This window comes from Amphiprion ocellaris, chromosome 20 (assembly GCF_022539595.1).
Source record: "Amphiprion ocellaris isolate individual 3 ecotype Okinawa chromosome 20, ASM2253959v1, whole genome shotgun sequence".
Lineage (NCBI taxonomy): Eukaryota > Metazoa > Chordata > Actinopteri > Pomacentridae > Amphiprion > Amphiprion ocellaris.
This window is the reverse complement of record NC_072785.1, coordinates 20,739,437-20,755,633: the sequence shown is the minus strand read 5'-3', so window position 1 is coordinate 20,755,633 and position 16,197 is coordinate 20,739,437. Positions and strand designations below refer to the sequence as shown.

At 40.9% G+C, this 16,197-nt stretch overlaps 1 protein-coding gene across 12 annotated transcripts in view; it reads right to left on the bottom strand.

Annotated features, from left to right (window-relative positions):
- The window catches only part of LOC111581699 (apoptosis-stimulating of p53 protein 1-like), a 53,690-nt gene that overhangs the window by 11,327 nt on the left and 26,166 nt on the right, over positions 1-16,197 (bottom strand). For 7 of the 12 annotated variants that reach the window (XM_023289982.3, XM_035957145.2, XM_023289981.3 and 4 more), the window contains 8 exons: positions 6,813-6,908; positions 3,391-3,447; positions 2,989-3,109; positions 2,615-2,694; positions 2,350-2,508; positions 2,089-2,229; positions 1,754-1,949; positions 1,250-1,378 (listed from right to left, as the gene is read on the bottom strand). In XM_023289982.3, the coding sequence (XP_023145750.1) occupies positions 1,250-1,378; positions 1,754-1,949; positions 2,089-2,229; positions 2,350-2,508; positions 2,615-2,694; positions 2,989-3,109; positions 3,391-3,447; positions 6,813-6,908 (979 nt within the window). Of the gene's footprint in view, positions 1-1,249; positions 1,379-1,753; positions 1,950-2,088; positions 2,230-2,349; positions 2,509-2,614; positions 2,695-2,988; positions 3,110-3,390; positions 3,448-6,812; positions 6,909-12,605; positions 12,854-16,197 lie in introns of those variants that run through there. The other 5 variants (XM_055006159.1, XM_055006161.1, XM_023289986.3 and 2 more) reach the window with 4 other exon arrangements.

Here is a 16,197-nt window from a genome sequence, read left to right as displayed (position 1 = left end):
CATGAAGGAACAACTGAATATGAATCTAAGTCCAGACTGTGGTTTGCCCTGAGTTTATTTTCTGAGTCTGAGTTTCCAAACTTTGAGCAGCTGCTGGCTATCGGATGTCATGTCTGTGTCCTTATACGCATGACCCTTACATTTAAAAGTCATTTTGTTTAGCTGATTTAATTATGTTCTCTCTCCCAACCATCTGCTCTGTATTGTAGTACGGACATGAACACTCAACAGCATGCTTGGTTTGAATGTTCCCCTCCATTTTTCAGCCCAGGACTCAACTAAAGGAAGTATGTCTTGGGTTTAGCTCCTCTTCTGCTGTCACTGTTCTGGGCCTTGATTTTTCAAATCTCTATTTAATACTGTATAACTTCAAACGTAAACATCACAGAACCACAGTTAATGGCTTAAAATTCTTCTTTGCGCCATTAAACTTGAAAGTATATGTTCATTTATTTATATCCATGAAAATGATGGACACTAAAAATATTTTTGCATAAATTCTTTATACGACCCACTTCTTTTCTACAAGTGTATCAAATGTAGCTTGATATGTCAAAGTTTTTGATGTAAACATCGTCCACTCAGTTCTAATAAAAATAAAAAGTGAATTAAGAGGTGCAATTATATAATCTGGAGTGTGGAGTGAATTTACATATGCATGAACATTTGATACATTTCAATTTAATTTGTAATATTAAATCTGGTTTCTGCTCAGACATTCCCAATTGTGATGTACTTTATGTCAACCACCAAAAATGCCAGAGCTACAGCAAGTAGGTGGGGCCTGTGATGAAAAAACCTACAAAGGATCTGAGAAAAGGCTCTGATGCTCCAGATAAAAAAGACAAACTGGGCGCTCAAAGGAAAGATCACAGTCTAAAAAAGAAAGCGACTGACAGCGAGGACGAACACTTGCAGACATACATCAGAAGCATTCGCGTTTGTCTAATCACTCTTACCACCAGAAAGGGGAAGACACGAGCTCCACACTGCAGGTTTCATTACAAAACAACAGTAGCACCTTCTCATGTTTGTGTCCTATAAGTTGTCAATGATTTTGATACCTGCCTTTGCATGATGCAGACCTTAGTTTTGGTTAATGAGCAACTTGTTTTGCATGTAAACAAACAGTGGGTGTCCACACACCAGCGGCTGCTGCAGAGAGGGGTTAAGGCTCAAGATGCTGCTAATCTATCACCAATGGAGCTAGTGGTGAGAAAGTTTCTCTAGCGACTTCTCCAGGACTCACTGTTGTTACTGTCGCCCCCTTGAGGGGACCCGGGTCCCTCCCACGACTCAGTGGGCTCTGACAGGACGATGTCTAAATCTGACACTTTCCATTGGCTGGGAGGCTTCCTGATGCCACTCCTGTCCTCCTCTGCACGGCCACACCCACCACAAAGACAGTAACAAGACCAACCACGATAGGTTAACAACCATCAAAACGCAACACGGACAAGCACAACATGAATATCATCAAGATGACATCATAAGGACAGTCACAACCACCAGCACCACAACAAGCAACAAAACAATAATCACAAAACCACCATGTTAAATCATTAACATTAGGGATCACATCAACAACAACAGATAAAGGGAAAGGAAAAAAGGAGCCAACAGACAGGAAAAAGAAATAGAAGGACAGCAAGTTAGAGCTCAGACAGAGATGTAGGACAAACCAAGTGATCCAAGTCTTGTACAGAGCAGCGCTTTGAAATGCTAAACAAGAAAAGACGATAATTCTACCAACCTGAGACCGAGCGGATGTGGCTGAGTGGGGTGGGTTTGGGTGGCGGGTCAGCTGGCAGGGGGTAACCCGCCTCCTGTCTCCCCTCAGCTGGAACCTGGATGTAGGGGCAGACAGCCGCAACTCGACCCGAAACTCCACCACTAGGGTGGGACGAGGTTTGAGGGGAGGATAGGCCTCCACCGTTCATACGACTCAGCTAGAGGGGAGGACAGAAAAAATTTAACCTCCAGTAACTGCCAAATCATTTTGAAGTTGTTGTGAGAAATTAAGTGCAAATGAACTGTGTTTCTAGAGACTTTTACAATATGAAACTATAAAAGAGTTAAATTTTGTACTTCTGCTCTCTTTTTATGCAGACGTTCCCTCAGGTCACCGATGCGTTGATCCATCACCGTCACCTGGGCATTTCTCTTGTTCAGCAGCTCCTTGTTCTGAGCCAACTTGCTGCTTTGCTCAAGGTTATGACGGTTACGAGCCTGAAACAAGCAATTTTAGAATCTTTTTACTGTGAAAACCACTGTATGACCAAGGCAACCAGAATATGCTGAATTGCATTCATGATTTCTGAGATTAGAGATTGAAGATGCATCATTTACCTGAAGCTCCTGGTAAAGTTTCCTCAGCTCCAGGGCTGCAGGGCCAGACAGAGGTGATCCTTTATGGCCAGTGGTTGCACCCTGGGGCCCAGTGGGTGCCCCCTGAGATGAGTGTAGCTGAAGGCGTCCTCTTCTTAAATCCTCCAATTGTTGAGTCAACTGGTAAAAATGCAGTTTCTAAAATTAACAACGGACCACCAAGCCTTTAAACCTAACAAGTTTTGGTAGAATTTTAAACCTTCATCCCAAACAACTCTCCACATACCTGGTCAACTCTGATCACTGCAGACTGCAGCTCTGCCTGCTTCTCCTGAAACAAGCTGCTCACATGGTCAATTTCAGCAGCTGGACACAGGAGACAGAAATAATGAGAGAATAAACAGTGGGTGTTCTGCATCTACAGCAAAATGCACAAACACCAAACATAATGCAATGCAAGTCATCAGTCACTTTTAAGCTGAATAAATTTTCAGCCATTTCATGTAAACAGTTCAAAAATCCCCTGTGCAGGCTTCCCTCGCACTGCAGCAGCAAGACTATTTCAGATTAAATTTATGGTACACTGTCCTTTAATAAGTAGTTGTAAACTGCAGTGCCTGTAATCCATAGTCATCATCTCTGCACTGTGCTTAGGCTTACAGAGGTTTCCGTTGATCAGTTTGCTGTAGTCCACTTGCCCTCTCATGGCTCGGATCTTCTTCAGCTTTGCCTCCTGAGTCTCCACTCGCTCCTTCAGCCGCTGCAGCTTCTCAGCTTCAGACTAAAAAATAGAAAGAGGAAAAAAAGAAACTAGAATGTCTGCATCTCTAATTCATTTTAGTCAACTTCTAAAATGTCACCAACTGGTTCTGTTCCCAGACCACTTATTTGTATAGCTGATCAAGGAAGCAATAAACTGTGGAGGAGCTAGCTTCTCAGTTAGCCTGTACAAAGTGCCACCACTTACATTATAGCATGTAATTACCACAGAGGATTTTAAGGTTAAACAACATGTTCTAGTGCCTTACAGGCTAAAAGAGGAAAACCATACGCTGTTCCCACCTGTGTCTGTCCCTGGTTGGGTCTGCCTCCCTGCTGAAGATACCTCAGTCTCTGCTCCTATAGGAAATTAAGATGAGCACATAGCGATTTTGAAATTTTCATTTGTTTTCGTGTTGTTCGTGCAACATTCTCAGTGGCGCACAACTCGGATAGCATTAACTGTTGCATAAGTATAACAATTTTTTTGTTTGCACAAATAACTGTAAACTCAAAATTTCCAAGCTTCTCTTCACAAACTGTGCTGCTCACCTAAAGGGCCTCAATCAGCTCACCAATGTGAGTGAATGGAGATCCTAAGAAATATTTGGGTTGGATTTTGTTAACCTCCATTTTTATATCAGTCAGGTAATTAGAGTATATAACATTGCAATTTCTTAACCTTTAAATGTAAGTTAGTCGATTAGTTTTTTCTAGAATATTGTGGGGTCTTAACATTAATATTTGAGTTTATTAGGTAAATTGGCAGATTGAATCTTATTTCTCTAGTGGAAAACACTTTGGCTTTATGTCTGCTGTTCTGAATGTGCTTTGTAACTAACAGTGGTTTGACTTGTCTACATGAACATAGCTGTTTCTGATAAAGCTGCAGTCTGAAAATTCAACATTTGCGTTTCTTTGTTCTGACTTTTATTACAGATTTGAAGTGGGTGGGGCATGATTGAGAGAAGGTGATGATGTCAGCACTGCAGTCATTTGATTAAACTTATTCGGCCGCTTGCTACTGCTGCCCTTTGAGTCAATAATCAAAGGTTTCAGTCCAGTGCTATACTCACTTAGATTGAATATATATATATTTATATAGAATTTCATTAGTATATGTTCTGTTTATGGAATTATTTCCTAGCGATCATCAATTGATTGATATTTTATACAGATACTGTTTACTGGTATGCACTGCTTTGAGAGCACACACTGGAATTATGACTGTTGTTTTCCTGTTAAATTGTTGCTCTACGGGACAAGACAACATTATTTTAATAGGCATAAGAGCAAAAAAGGTTTATAAACAAGTGCATTCCATTAAAATGAGCTGGTCCCGGTATTGTGCATGCAGAATCCCTCTGACGCTTGATGGAACCGAGCCCTCATTAGCCAAATTTGTTTCACCTACGCTTTGATGTCTGCCATGTCAAAAGTGTTCTTACACCATTAGCATTCTTATTAGTTCAAAGAGCTTGGAGTAATTCCCACCCACCTTCACTTGCATATGATTATGATTTTACACTGAAATAACATTTACACATACAGACTGAGCACCTGTTAGCGTGCTATAAATAGGTTCCTTCTCTGTTTCTTCAAAAAATAAAGGGCTGCACATTTTGTTTTCCACTGTTCGTGTTCCACCTTCTATGTTGGTGCTACTGTATCCTGTTAACACACGGCAGCTAACAACCCACAATCCACTTGTTTCACGTGGGACCAAACAAAAGCACCATCGTGTTGAAGCTAGCAAGCAGACTGTAAACACTGCCACTTTCATGGACCAGAGGAATGTAATCAGAGCTCAGTGGGAAGATATCACTTGATAAATGCCAACTGAAAGACTTCAGATGAAGTAATTCCTTAAAATAAAGGCTGAAGTCATCCTAAACCTGCTAACAGTTGAATGTATCAGCTTTGTTGTTACATTACAGTTTAAGGTAGGTTAAAAGTAACCCCATAACTACACATCCAGCTGCTATTTAAATCAGAGTGCTGCACAAAAGTCAACGGAATGAATGAGGGGAGGGTAGACAGCAAAGACACAGAAACCTGGGATGCAACAGTGGATACAGAAACATGGAGGGAGTTGAGTAGTTGTAAAAGATTCAAGATTTTTTTTTTTTTAATAGAAATGATGAAAAAAAGAAGTGATAGAGAGACAAATAGATCACAAAATCTGAGATGTCAGAAAAAATGCCAAAGTTAAGGTAGAACTTTCAAATCGAAGGCACTAACTAAATAAAAACTGTATTATGTAGAATGAAAACTCGATTTATTTATTTATCTCCTTATATGATTTAAGAGGTATTCATTACAGCAATGTTCATACACAAAGGAGCAAAATGTTCCTCATCTACTGTGTTTGATTTGAAAGTAGCTTAGGAGACCCTTAAGTTTAGCATTTTATCATCACAGCTCTTGAAGTCTTGTGATAGACCAGCTGAGGTAAGGTAGAGCATACACACGCTTTATTTTACCACAGTGAAAATGAGATATTTTATGATACTGTATTCACGTATGCCATGCATACAGTATATTTCACCCTAGCACCCTTTTAGCACACCATGTATAACTTTAAAAGCCATCAGCAGCCATTAATTTTCATTAAAGTTGTGCACACTATTGTATTCGACCACCACACACACTATAAAACAAATATCCAACAGCGAAGCAATAGACAGAGAGAGAGCGAGAGAAAGGACAACAGGGCCTGCCATGTGTGATGCTGACTGAAGCAGTTTACACCTCTCTGTATCGAGCTGGCACGTAGCAAAGCTGACCTGAGTGTGTCTCTCGCACACACACTCACACAGAGGAAGAGGGAAGTGGAATGTTGGCAAGAAGCCGCCCATCACTCACTGGAAACACACACGCTAAGAACACATTACATAACAGTAACCTGTTACATTACATAGACTGCGCAGGAGTAAAAGCTGTTGTCTTTTGTTTGTGTGTTTTTTTCCTACAAGTCATCAATCCATGTTGCATTATAATAATTTTAAAAGGATGAAAAATACCTATACAATGGCAGCTGGGAGACTTTCCCATCCACTAGACAAGGAAATGCTTCAGCACTTACACACTGGAAGGAAACACTTCATTTCTGTCATTTCACAGTAGCAGGCTTTTGAAAAAATTGCTGAATATCAGCATAAAATTGACAGCAAAAAAAAATATCACAGCCACAGTGGCCTTGAAAACCCCAAACTGGCCAAATAAAAGTTAGTGGTTGAAAGCATTTTATCCATTTCAGCCTAAGTAGACACTTTACCAAATGAATGCAGACTTCTTTTTTTTTTTTAATTGGCTCACCCCCCTGACTGTTTCCTGGAGTACAATCCTGCTTCAACTTCCCAGCAGCTGTGGCTCTCTGATGGCCTAATTTCCTGTCAACTTCCTAAATGTGGGAATGTGGACAACCAACCGTGATCTGTGTCTGCCTCACACAAAGTCTAATGCTGGTCCGTTAGCTTGAATGAAGTTGTCCTTTCCTGTAAGACCTTAAACCCTGACCTGGATCACATGTCCTGTTTCTAAAGAAGACGCATGTGTCATGACACACACATACACACACACGCACAAATTCCTCCAAGGCTTTAACTCCTGGAGCCTCAAAGTCGACCTTTTCAGACAGACTCTAATGTAGATAACCATACACTAATGGACAGGCAATCCATCCAACAGCTGTGTGTGTATGTGTGCATAGGTGCGCGAGTTACCTTGGCAACCAACATCTGTTGCTGAGCCTCTATTTGTTGCTGTTGTCTTGTGGCCATTTCCTGGAGCTCAGAGAGGGTCAGCTCCACACGGGGAACCTAAACACACACAAGAGTTATATATATTAATACAGTACGTCCGTAGAAAAAGCCAGTGTTTTCCCCTGTGTATGTCTGTTCACTGTTTCCATCCATTACACATAGTGGGGTATCGCTGACAAGATGAAAACCCAAACACTGACAGGAGATAAAGCACAGCTGCACACACATATATCACCTCACACTTTAGGTCACAGTGCAGCTTCGGTGTGATCCAGAAATGTTATTAGGCCAGCAGCTGGTGGCCTTGGCAGAGTGACAGAATTATAGTATTGGTCTGGGGGTAAAATTGCCAGAATCCTATCTGCCCTGGTCATTACAGTGATGCGACAGAGACATCAACATCAGCTGAAAAGATCTAATCACACTGATCATTTGAACTCTATTTTACTATGAGAGAAGCGCCAAACGTTTCTAGGCACTATGATAGAACTATGTGTATGTGAGAGTGGGAGAAATGCCTTCAGCAGACAGCAGCGGAAGGTTTCAGCCCTGCTACATCCTGCTATTGTGTATGTTCAGTCATCTACACACAGACACACAGGCGCGCACACACTGCACCTGGTGTATTACATACATTTCTAGTATGCAGTGAAGCCAGACAGTGTCAAACTGAGTGTAGTGACTCTCCTTTCAGTTAATAGTCAGCTTATCACTGTGTTAAAATCCCAAATGACATTGGTAGTGAGTTGTATAAACACTGAATGTTTCCATATGTTGTCTAATGGAAAATGGAAAAGTCTGTGACTCAGTAATTATGACAGCACTGAAGTCCCTCTCCAGTCACTGAATTAACTCCCAAAAAATTAATCTCAGAGTTTTTTTCCGTGAAAATAACCTCTTTTTGCCTCGGAAAGGCTCTGACCTAAACCTTCATTGTTGCTTTCTCTAGAATATGCAGATCTATGAAGTCGCTGCAGCGCAACATTCTAGCTCACATCCTTCAGTCATTCAGCTATACATGACTGAACCAAAATTGATTCTGAAGAAGTATGATGCAACAGAAATCCCCATTATGCAAGTTGACAGAGTTGATATACTGCAGTCAGGGCACTGATTGCTTATTTTGCTCTTGGTATGTATTTTTGCTATAAAAAATGATACAGACATATTAACAAGTTGAAAAAACTCCTAAATATCACTAAAGGGAGTCTAGAGTACACTACCATACAGTACTATGGTAGAAAATCAAGGTCTGGTCTTACGGAGCAGATCTTTTACTATCAGCAAAAATGTGTGAATGGCTGACTATGATGTAACACAATCAGTGGGGCTCGTAGCATAATGTGTTAAATCACTAAATACCAGGTCTACTAAAACAGGCCCTCGTCTGAGAAAATGTAGATTCTTCCAGGGATTAAAACAAATTATTACACTGCTAAACCACAACCTTACACTTCTATGCGTATTTTGCAGTGCTGCCCCAACACTGTCACAGAGCCAGTTCATCTTCTCCAAATGGAAGAAGGGCTTTTGTGACTGTAAAAGAACCAGTTGTCATTCATGAAGCTCCTGAAACGAAATCACCACCTTTGTCATCATGAATGGGCGTGTACAAAACCCACAAAAACAAGCAAACCAAACAGAGTGGGAATGTGTTGTCTCTTCATCCAAAGTAACCAGTGCCAACATGGACATCTACTGAATTACAGCAGAAGTGAAATAGCTCCACTAGAAAAAGCAAATTGTACACACAACTTGCCAAAGAGTGGGCAAAAACCAGCAATTACCAAGCTTGAATTTGGTATGTGTGCTGTGGTCCAAATGCATCGGTTTGCTACAGGGCATTTTGTTCTGTGGGTCCTGAACAGAACCAGTGAACAAACAACATCTGAACAGCATCAAAGACCCCTAACAGATGTTTTCATTTATTTGCCCTTCAGTGTATATTTTTGGTGTATTAATGAAAGAACACATAAAAGTGTAGATATACTGTGGCCAAGGGTGAGCATATAAGTCCAAACAGTAAGGGGCCTAAAATAAAACCCTGAGGACCCCCAAAGTTAATATGTCGTGGTGAATATAGTGTTTGAAAGAAGAGAAATGAGAAGAACTGATTTGTTCGTATATCTTTCATACAAACCTGTGAATTAAAAGTGATTGGTAATGTAAAAGGATACACTAGTACAAGTGTTAAAGTGTTGAGTTATATGGATTACACAAACAAAAACATAAGTTCTGACATCTTCATCACAGTGTTTTTTTTCTTCAAAATGTTCAGTTCAAGCGAGGTAGAAGGAACTTGGTTTATGGTGTTCAAAATTTTGAGATATTACAAAAAAAAAAAACATCATTCAATTTGTTTACCAAGAAATAATACACTGCCTATCCAAAAAAAAGTCACCACCTGGATTTAACTAAGCAAACAGGTAAGAGCCTTCCATTGGATAATTACTGCAGTGATGAATATGTTTCAGCTGGCAACAACTTATTTAACCCTAGCTGATGCAGTGAGGAGCTTCTCATTTCTTAAACAACCATGTCGGAAGACATACCTTGTAGTCATGTAAAGGATGTCAACCTGTTTCAGAGGGGTCAAACTATTGGCCTGCTTCAAGCAAAGAAAACAACTAAGGAGATTGCTAAAACTACTAAAATTGGGTTAAGAACCATCCAACACATTATTAAGACCTGGAAGGATAGTGATGAACCATCATCTTTGAGGAACAAATGTGATCTGAGGAGTCCAGATTTATCCTGTTCCAAAGTGATGGGCACCTCACAGTATGAAGAGAGGCAGATGAAGTGATGCACTTATCATGCCTAGTGCCTACCATACAAGCCTGTGTTATGATATGGGGTTGCTGTAGTTGGTCAGGTCCAGGTTCAGCAATGTTATGTGCCCAAAGAATGAGGTCAGCTGACTACCTGAATATACTGAATGATCAGGTCTTTCCATCAATGGAGTTTTTCTTCCCTGATGGCATGGGCATATTCCAGGATGACAATACTAGGATTCTTGGGGCTCGCATTGTGAATGAGTGGATCAGGAAGCATGAGACGTCACTTTCATGCATAGGTTGGCCTCCACAGAGTCCAGACTTCAGCCTCATTGAGAGTCTTTGGGATGTGCTGGAGAAGATTTTGCACAGTGGTCCGACTCTCCCGTCATCAATGCAAGATCTTGCCAGAAAATTAATGCAACTCTGGACAGAAATAAATGCTATGACTTTGCAGAGGCTTATCGAAACGATACCACAGTGAATGTGTGTCATTCTCAGAGCTAAAGGTGGTCCAACGAAATATTAGAGCGTGCAACTTTTATTTGGACGGGCGGTGTATTAACAATACATACTGCAGCCCACATTTTAGATTGAGGGCTACTCTGTGCTATAGGTAGAATTGATTAATTACAGTACTTCACCTGTCTGCACTGGGCACTGCTCAGAATATCTGAACAGAGAAACTGGAGATATAGTGACCTGGTATTACTCTGGGATTATAAGGTCAAGGATATAATGTTGAAAGGTTTAAACATACTGCCTTGGATTAAGTCAATTTTGGACGGAAACAGGACAGAAGTCACTCCAAAAGAGTTAAATAAAGGATATCACAGACCACTGTTAATTTAGGTAAATGTCCAAAAAAACTCTTTACATATATCAGTGGAGACTTAAGTGCCATGACTCAGAGTTGATGGAAAACTCCATTACCGTGAACAGAGCCCTTGGGGTACGGCACTTCTTAGATAAGAAATCAGTGAAACAAATTAAAACCACTGGCCACTTAAGGACTCAGGGAGTGAAAGCTCTCACTCTGGCAGCATTCACAATATGCTAACTATCACTAACAGTGATTTATGACACTGACATTTACACTATATGCTATAGACAGCATCATTGCCTTCGGGCTGACTTATAGAATTCTTAAAAACATAATTCAGACATTGAGTATTCCAGCATAATGCAGGCTACATCATGTTTTAGACAATGGCGCAATGTATATTACGGTTGTTTTCCAGTCAGTGGTGCCACATATCATCAGCTCACTGCTGATCTATGGGATTCTTCAAACCATCATTTTGATGTGCATTAGGAGCCTGCAGATAAAAACCCATCCCCTGCTAATGTACTCTGGGCCAGTGCTGTCACCTTAAAGGACACCAGGCTGTGCTAGTGTTATTGGGACATGATTGTCATTATGTGAAAACAATGCAACCAGTGACGCAGTGGGGAAATCGATACATTGGTAAAACATGAATTCCAGGAGTCAATCACCATAAGGCAGCACATCTTCAATGCTGTCTAAACAAAAATCCTGTTTGAAAGAATCCATGTCATTTTGTTATATATCAGTCTAATACAATTACTCGGAAATGTGTCAATTGCACAGGTGGAGCTGTACGCTGAGGCAAGATGGAAACAGCAAGAAATGTAGCCCCTCCAAGAAATTACCAGATGTTTGACATATAAGGTCCTATCTGATTTAATTTATTCAGCTACTGTTACTCTGCTACTCGGTGCCACAGCAGTCTTCGTTTCACTGCAATGGCCTGGGGGAGTCTGAACTGCCAATGTTCAAACTGTTTCAATTTGCTTTGGCATGCTGCACGCATCACTTCATCATAAAACAATGAATTCAGGAGCCAAAAGAAGCGTCTCGGCACCCAGCTGGGATAATGGATCACCCTCAAGAATCTCCACAGCGAGTGAGGACGTTCATTTAGAGCTGGGATGATGAGGCACACTTCTATTTGGAATATTCTGTCACTTAACATGCAACTTTTTGAGAGAGGTTTCCTACAGTCTCTGTCTGTGCTGACCGACTTTTGGTAATTTTTTTCAAGTTTTTCAAAGTTGATTGTTGTGTTTTTCTACCTCAGCCCTCCTTCTGTCTGCACTTGGGCCTTATCTACCAACCACAGCAGAATGCTAAATATAAATTTAACTTTAGGACAGACAGTTGTATTTTTTGTGTATATTGCTTTTAAATTATCAGAAATGTTTGCAGCAGGTATTTGCTGCTTGGAATTGGCTTTTAAGTGCTACAGGTATATTTGTAATCTTGTTTTTTATGTGTTTACACAAATTATGGTAGCTTAACTAGTAAATAATGGCATGTCTGAGTAGACCCTGGTGCCTCCAGTGATTAAATGGCATTTAACAAGCATTATGCACATCATTTGAAAACGTATCAGATTTTGTAGGACTCTGCAATGCATCGGTGCTTCTAACTCCAATAAGTCACAAATCATCGATTCCTGGAGCACTCAGAAGTATTCTATAAGCATCCAGTAAAGCTGGTATCACAGTAAAAACCTAAAATACTGGCACTTCTAAGGACACGTTTTCTAAAAAGAAGATGCAATGTAACACTCCTTGCATTTTAAACAGCCTGTGCACTTTTCCCAGACTTGCTTGGATTGAAAACCTTCATCTGCAAGATTGTCATGAGCTGGACTAAGGATCACTTGTCAGTCCAAAGAATGCCTGTGGTGCTGTCCAGGATTTCAAGGCGATGAAGTTTCTAACCTCTGAATGCTTCTATTTCTAGCTTTTTAAATGTTTTCTGACAAGAACAGGCATTCCATATCATTTAAAAAGTTAATAATTCACCTGACACTCTACCACAGTGTCAAGTATTTTGCTGCTCATGCTGTTAACACGCTGTAAGACATCCTGGAGGCTGCTCTGCTGCGAGCCCCCAGGCTGACGTTAACATGCAGTTTCTACAAGCATCCTGTCGCGCTGTATTTACCTGCAGGCTGTCCCATGTGATCCTGCAGGAGCGGACTTTAATTTTGCTGCATTGTCCTTCAACAGTAAATTCCTGCACCAGATCCACCTCATTCCACTCCATCCTCACAGCCTCTCAGAGACACAGCGGACCTTTATGGTTTCAGATAGAAAAAGGCTGCCGGAGGCTCGGAAGAGAAACGCTTAAAGAGGGGGAAATGAGAGCGATCCTTATCACAACTTTCCCTCTCGTCCGCCCGGTGATGTGCTGTGATTTACGACACTCGCTCTCTGTCTCTCCCTCTCTCGTGCTCGGCCCACGCTCCCTCCCTCCCCCCCTCCCTCCCTCCCCCTCTTTCTCTCTCTCTCTCATACAAACTCTCTCTCAGTTATTGGTGTGTTTTCATATGACGTGTCAATGGAGAGTAAAGCCTGTTACTGTGACATTGCATTCAATTACTACAGTAAACAAACATGTAAAGCTGCAAATTGATACAAAAAGACAGAATTAAAACCTCTGCCTTCGTTATTCTTTTATACTTTCTTTTTCACTCGATCCTTCTATCTTTCTTTATCACCCTGTTTTCTGTTATTGTTCTCTCTCTGTACCTCCTCCTGTCTCTTCTTTCACCTCTAACCACCTCTTTGTTTCTTCATTTCCCTCCACCCTGCTCTTCATCTCTTTATCTCTGCATCTCCATCCCTCCATCACCACTTTTCCTGATCTTTCTTAATCCCCATCTTTCTCCATATCTGCATTCCTTCATCTCTCTTTCTCTGAAACCCTGTCATCTCTCTGCAGCTGGCTTTTTGCTGCAGCGACATCCCCTTCTCTCTCTAACACACCCCTCTCACACCTCCCTTTCTTCTTTCTCCCACTTTCTCTCAGAAGGGAAATCACTGCACCACAGCCTGATGGGGCACGAGCCGCTCTCAATCAGCCCCTGCCTCTCGCTCCAGATGTGCATTATGAGGAAGATGACGATGATGCTGGCAGATTAATGTCCGCAGCAGCGTGCACAGCGATCTCGTGGCACATATTCTTGCCAGACGTGGCCAGCAGCGCTCAAGTATATGTGCGCATACACACACATATTGACACGCACTTGAGTTAACAGCTGACTTGTGCTGCGTCATATTTTCATCTTCTCGTTCTCCGTCTCGTTTTCTGCAACACACACAAACACTAAGACACACACTCGCATAGTGACATGTGACTTAACTGCTGCGTCACACATTTTCTCTTTCACAGACAAACACGCATCACAGATCCAGTAATGAAAGCTGACTGGAATTCTTGCCAGTGCTGCTGTTCTGAGTCCAGGCCTCTGTGGGCATGTATGAGGGATGAGAAGTCTATGTATGTGTTGGACTATGTAGAATACGTACAACTAATAAAAGTGATTTGAAAGTGGTGCATTTATATGATTAAATGTTCCATTGTAAAGCATGAAAGCTAGATATAATTTTCAGTGTCTGCAGGTGTTTGAACTGAATTTAAAATAAAGTTCCGATCAGGTTAAAACATTTTTAGTAGTTTGGCTGAAATGAATTTTCTGAACAGGAATACAACACAGCCAAACATTGTTCAAAGTCATACCTGAACAATCAAACTTCCTCAGACGTCAATGATGCGCAGGAAACAAAAGAATATTTAAATGTTATTTTAGTGTTGTGTTTGCCAGGTAACTGCTACAGTTTTGCTTAAAGAAGGTAGAGTGTGTTAAGAGTTTTGATGTCTTTGAAGGTCTAAATGTTGTTTCAGGGCCTTGAAAAGAATCCTGGAACTTCACAGGTTCAAACATACTGTATCCATCACAGAGTTACATGTAAATAAAATGTCTTTCTTCAGTAATCTAATGGCTAAAAATCTGGTCTTGTACCATGATCCTGAAGGCCAGTTCATGTGTTTTGGGTTGAGTGATTTTTCGTCGTCTGGTAAGTCCACGAGAGCCCATGCAGACCATTCTGCTGACATCTCCATGCAGCTGTGCAATTTACTGCTATGTAGCCCACTTTAATTTACCATCAGAATCGTAGTAATTGAAGACATCGCTGCTGAACTAGAGGTGCTTTGATTTGTATGTGCTTTACCTTAACATTGCGCAAATTTTATTAAAAAACTGTTCTTTCAAAAAGGCAACAAACGCTGACAGCTGGCTATTCCATAGCACTTGGCACAGCTCTGGTATAATCACTGACACTGTGCTCCAGCCCAGTGTATAACTAACTGCTTTATCCAATAAAAACAGAAAGGTCACATTAAGCCTTTAAGCAACATCCATGGAAGCACCATGTTCTTTTCTGGGTTCACTGCTGGGGCCAAAACCATACATAACCTATAGTATGCATCTTGTAGTATAGATGAAACCACCTGCTGGTTCACTGTAGACATCTATAGTCTTCATCAGTGAACACACAGGGGTGTAGAAACAATGAGTTGGGCTTTTAACTTTAGGCAAACACATCCTGTTTTAAGCAGATCCAATTTTAAAATGTAACTTGAAATATAGACTACACTCCAGTGGATTCATGCTTCATCTCCTACAGTTAGTCAAGAGATTTACAGGGATGCCATCACTGAGTCCAGTCTAATACAACTTGAAATAGAAGAGGAAGACAGGATGCAGATTTGAGTTGGGTAGGCTCGACATCCTGTCATATGATAACAAACGATCATTGATTGACAAAAACAAATGTCATCTCATTTTGTCCAACTATGGATTGAATTTTTTTGGGCTTATTTTGTTCCACTGTCATAGTCTGTAAAGAAGGCCTTCTGGAAGCTCCAATTCATTCGAACAAGTATTTGTGTTTAGTGTACTGTCTCCCCAGACGCTTTGTGATGCCTTTATTATTATAGTATTTACAATTTAGGGTTTGCCTAAACTATATAGCCTACTAATAACAGGGAGGACCAATAATCATATTTTTACAAAAAATTTGTCTCCAGTATGGTTTACATCTCCTAAATGTATATGTGCATTACAACATGTCATAGCTTTTCTCCACAAGAGTGAAATCATATGGAACCATTCGGAACCACTTTGATGACTCATCATACTTACCCCTATAAATGATGTGTAATATAAAACTGACTCTAGATCTGCCAGTAATGATCCAATTACATCCATACTGATATCTCATGTGACAAGTGCTGTCACCACTCAACTTCTTTCAAACTCTGGTTTCCTAATGTTCAGTTTGGCTTATTGGACATAAGCCAAACGTTAATGACAGCTGTGGCACATTTGAGACTGGGCGACTGGACTATTTGCTGTCAGTCAAATCTGTCAACACTGGTAGTTGAGGCTTTTCAGCTGCAAACCACTTTCTCGTGTTGCTGCTGTTGCGATCATGGCTATAATCTGAAGCACATGGGGATATTTGACCTTCTTAGTGTGTGCGTATTACGTTTCCCAACAGTCTCAAAGTTATGCACACACACACGTTGTTCTGATCATAGGTCTCTCCAGTAATAAAATCCATCCCCTACCCATCTGCTGGGTGCCTCCAGTAAAAATATTCATCCTAATCTACAATAACAGCCTTCAGACATTCCTGAAGTCCCGGCTGGACCAAAGGGGAAAACTCTGTTATCAGAGCCGCTCCAG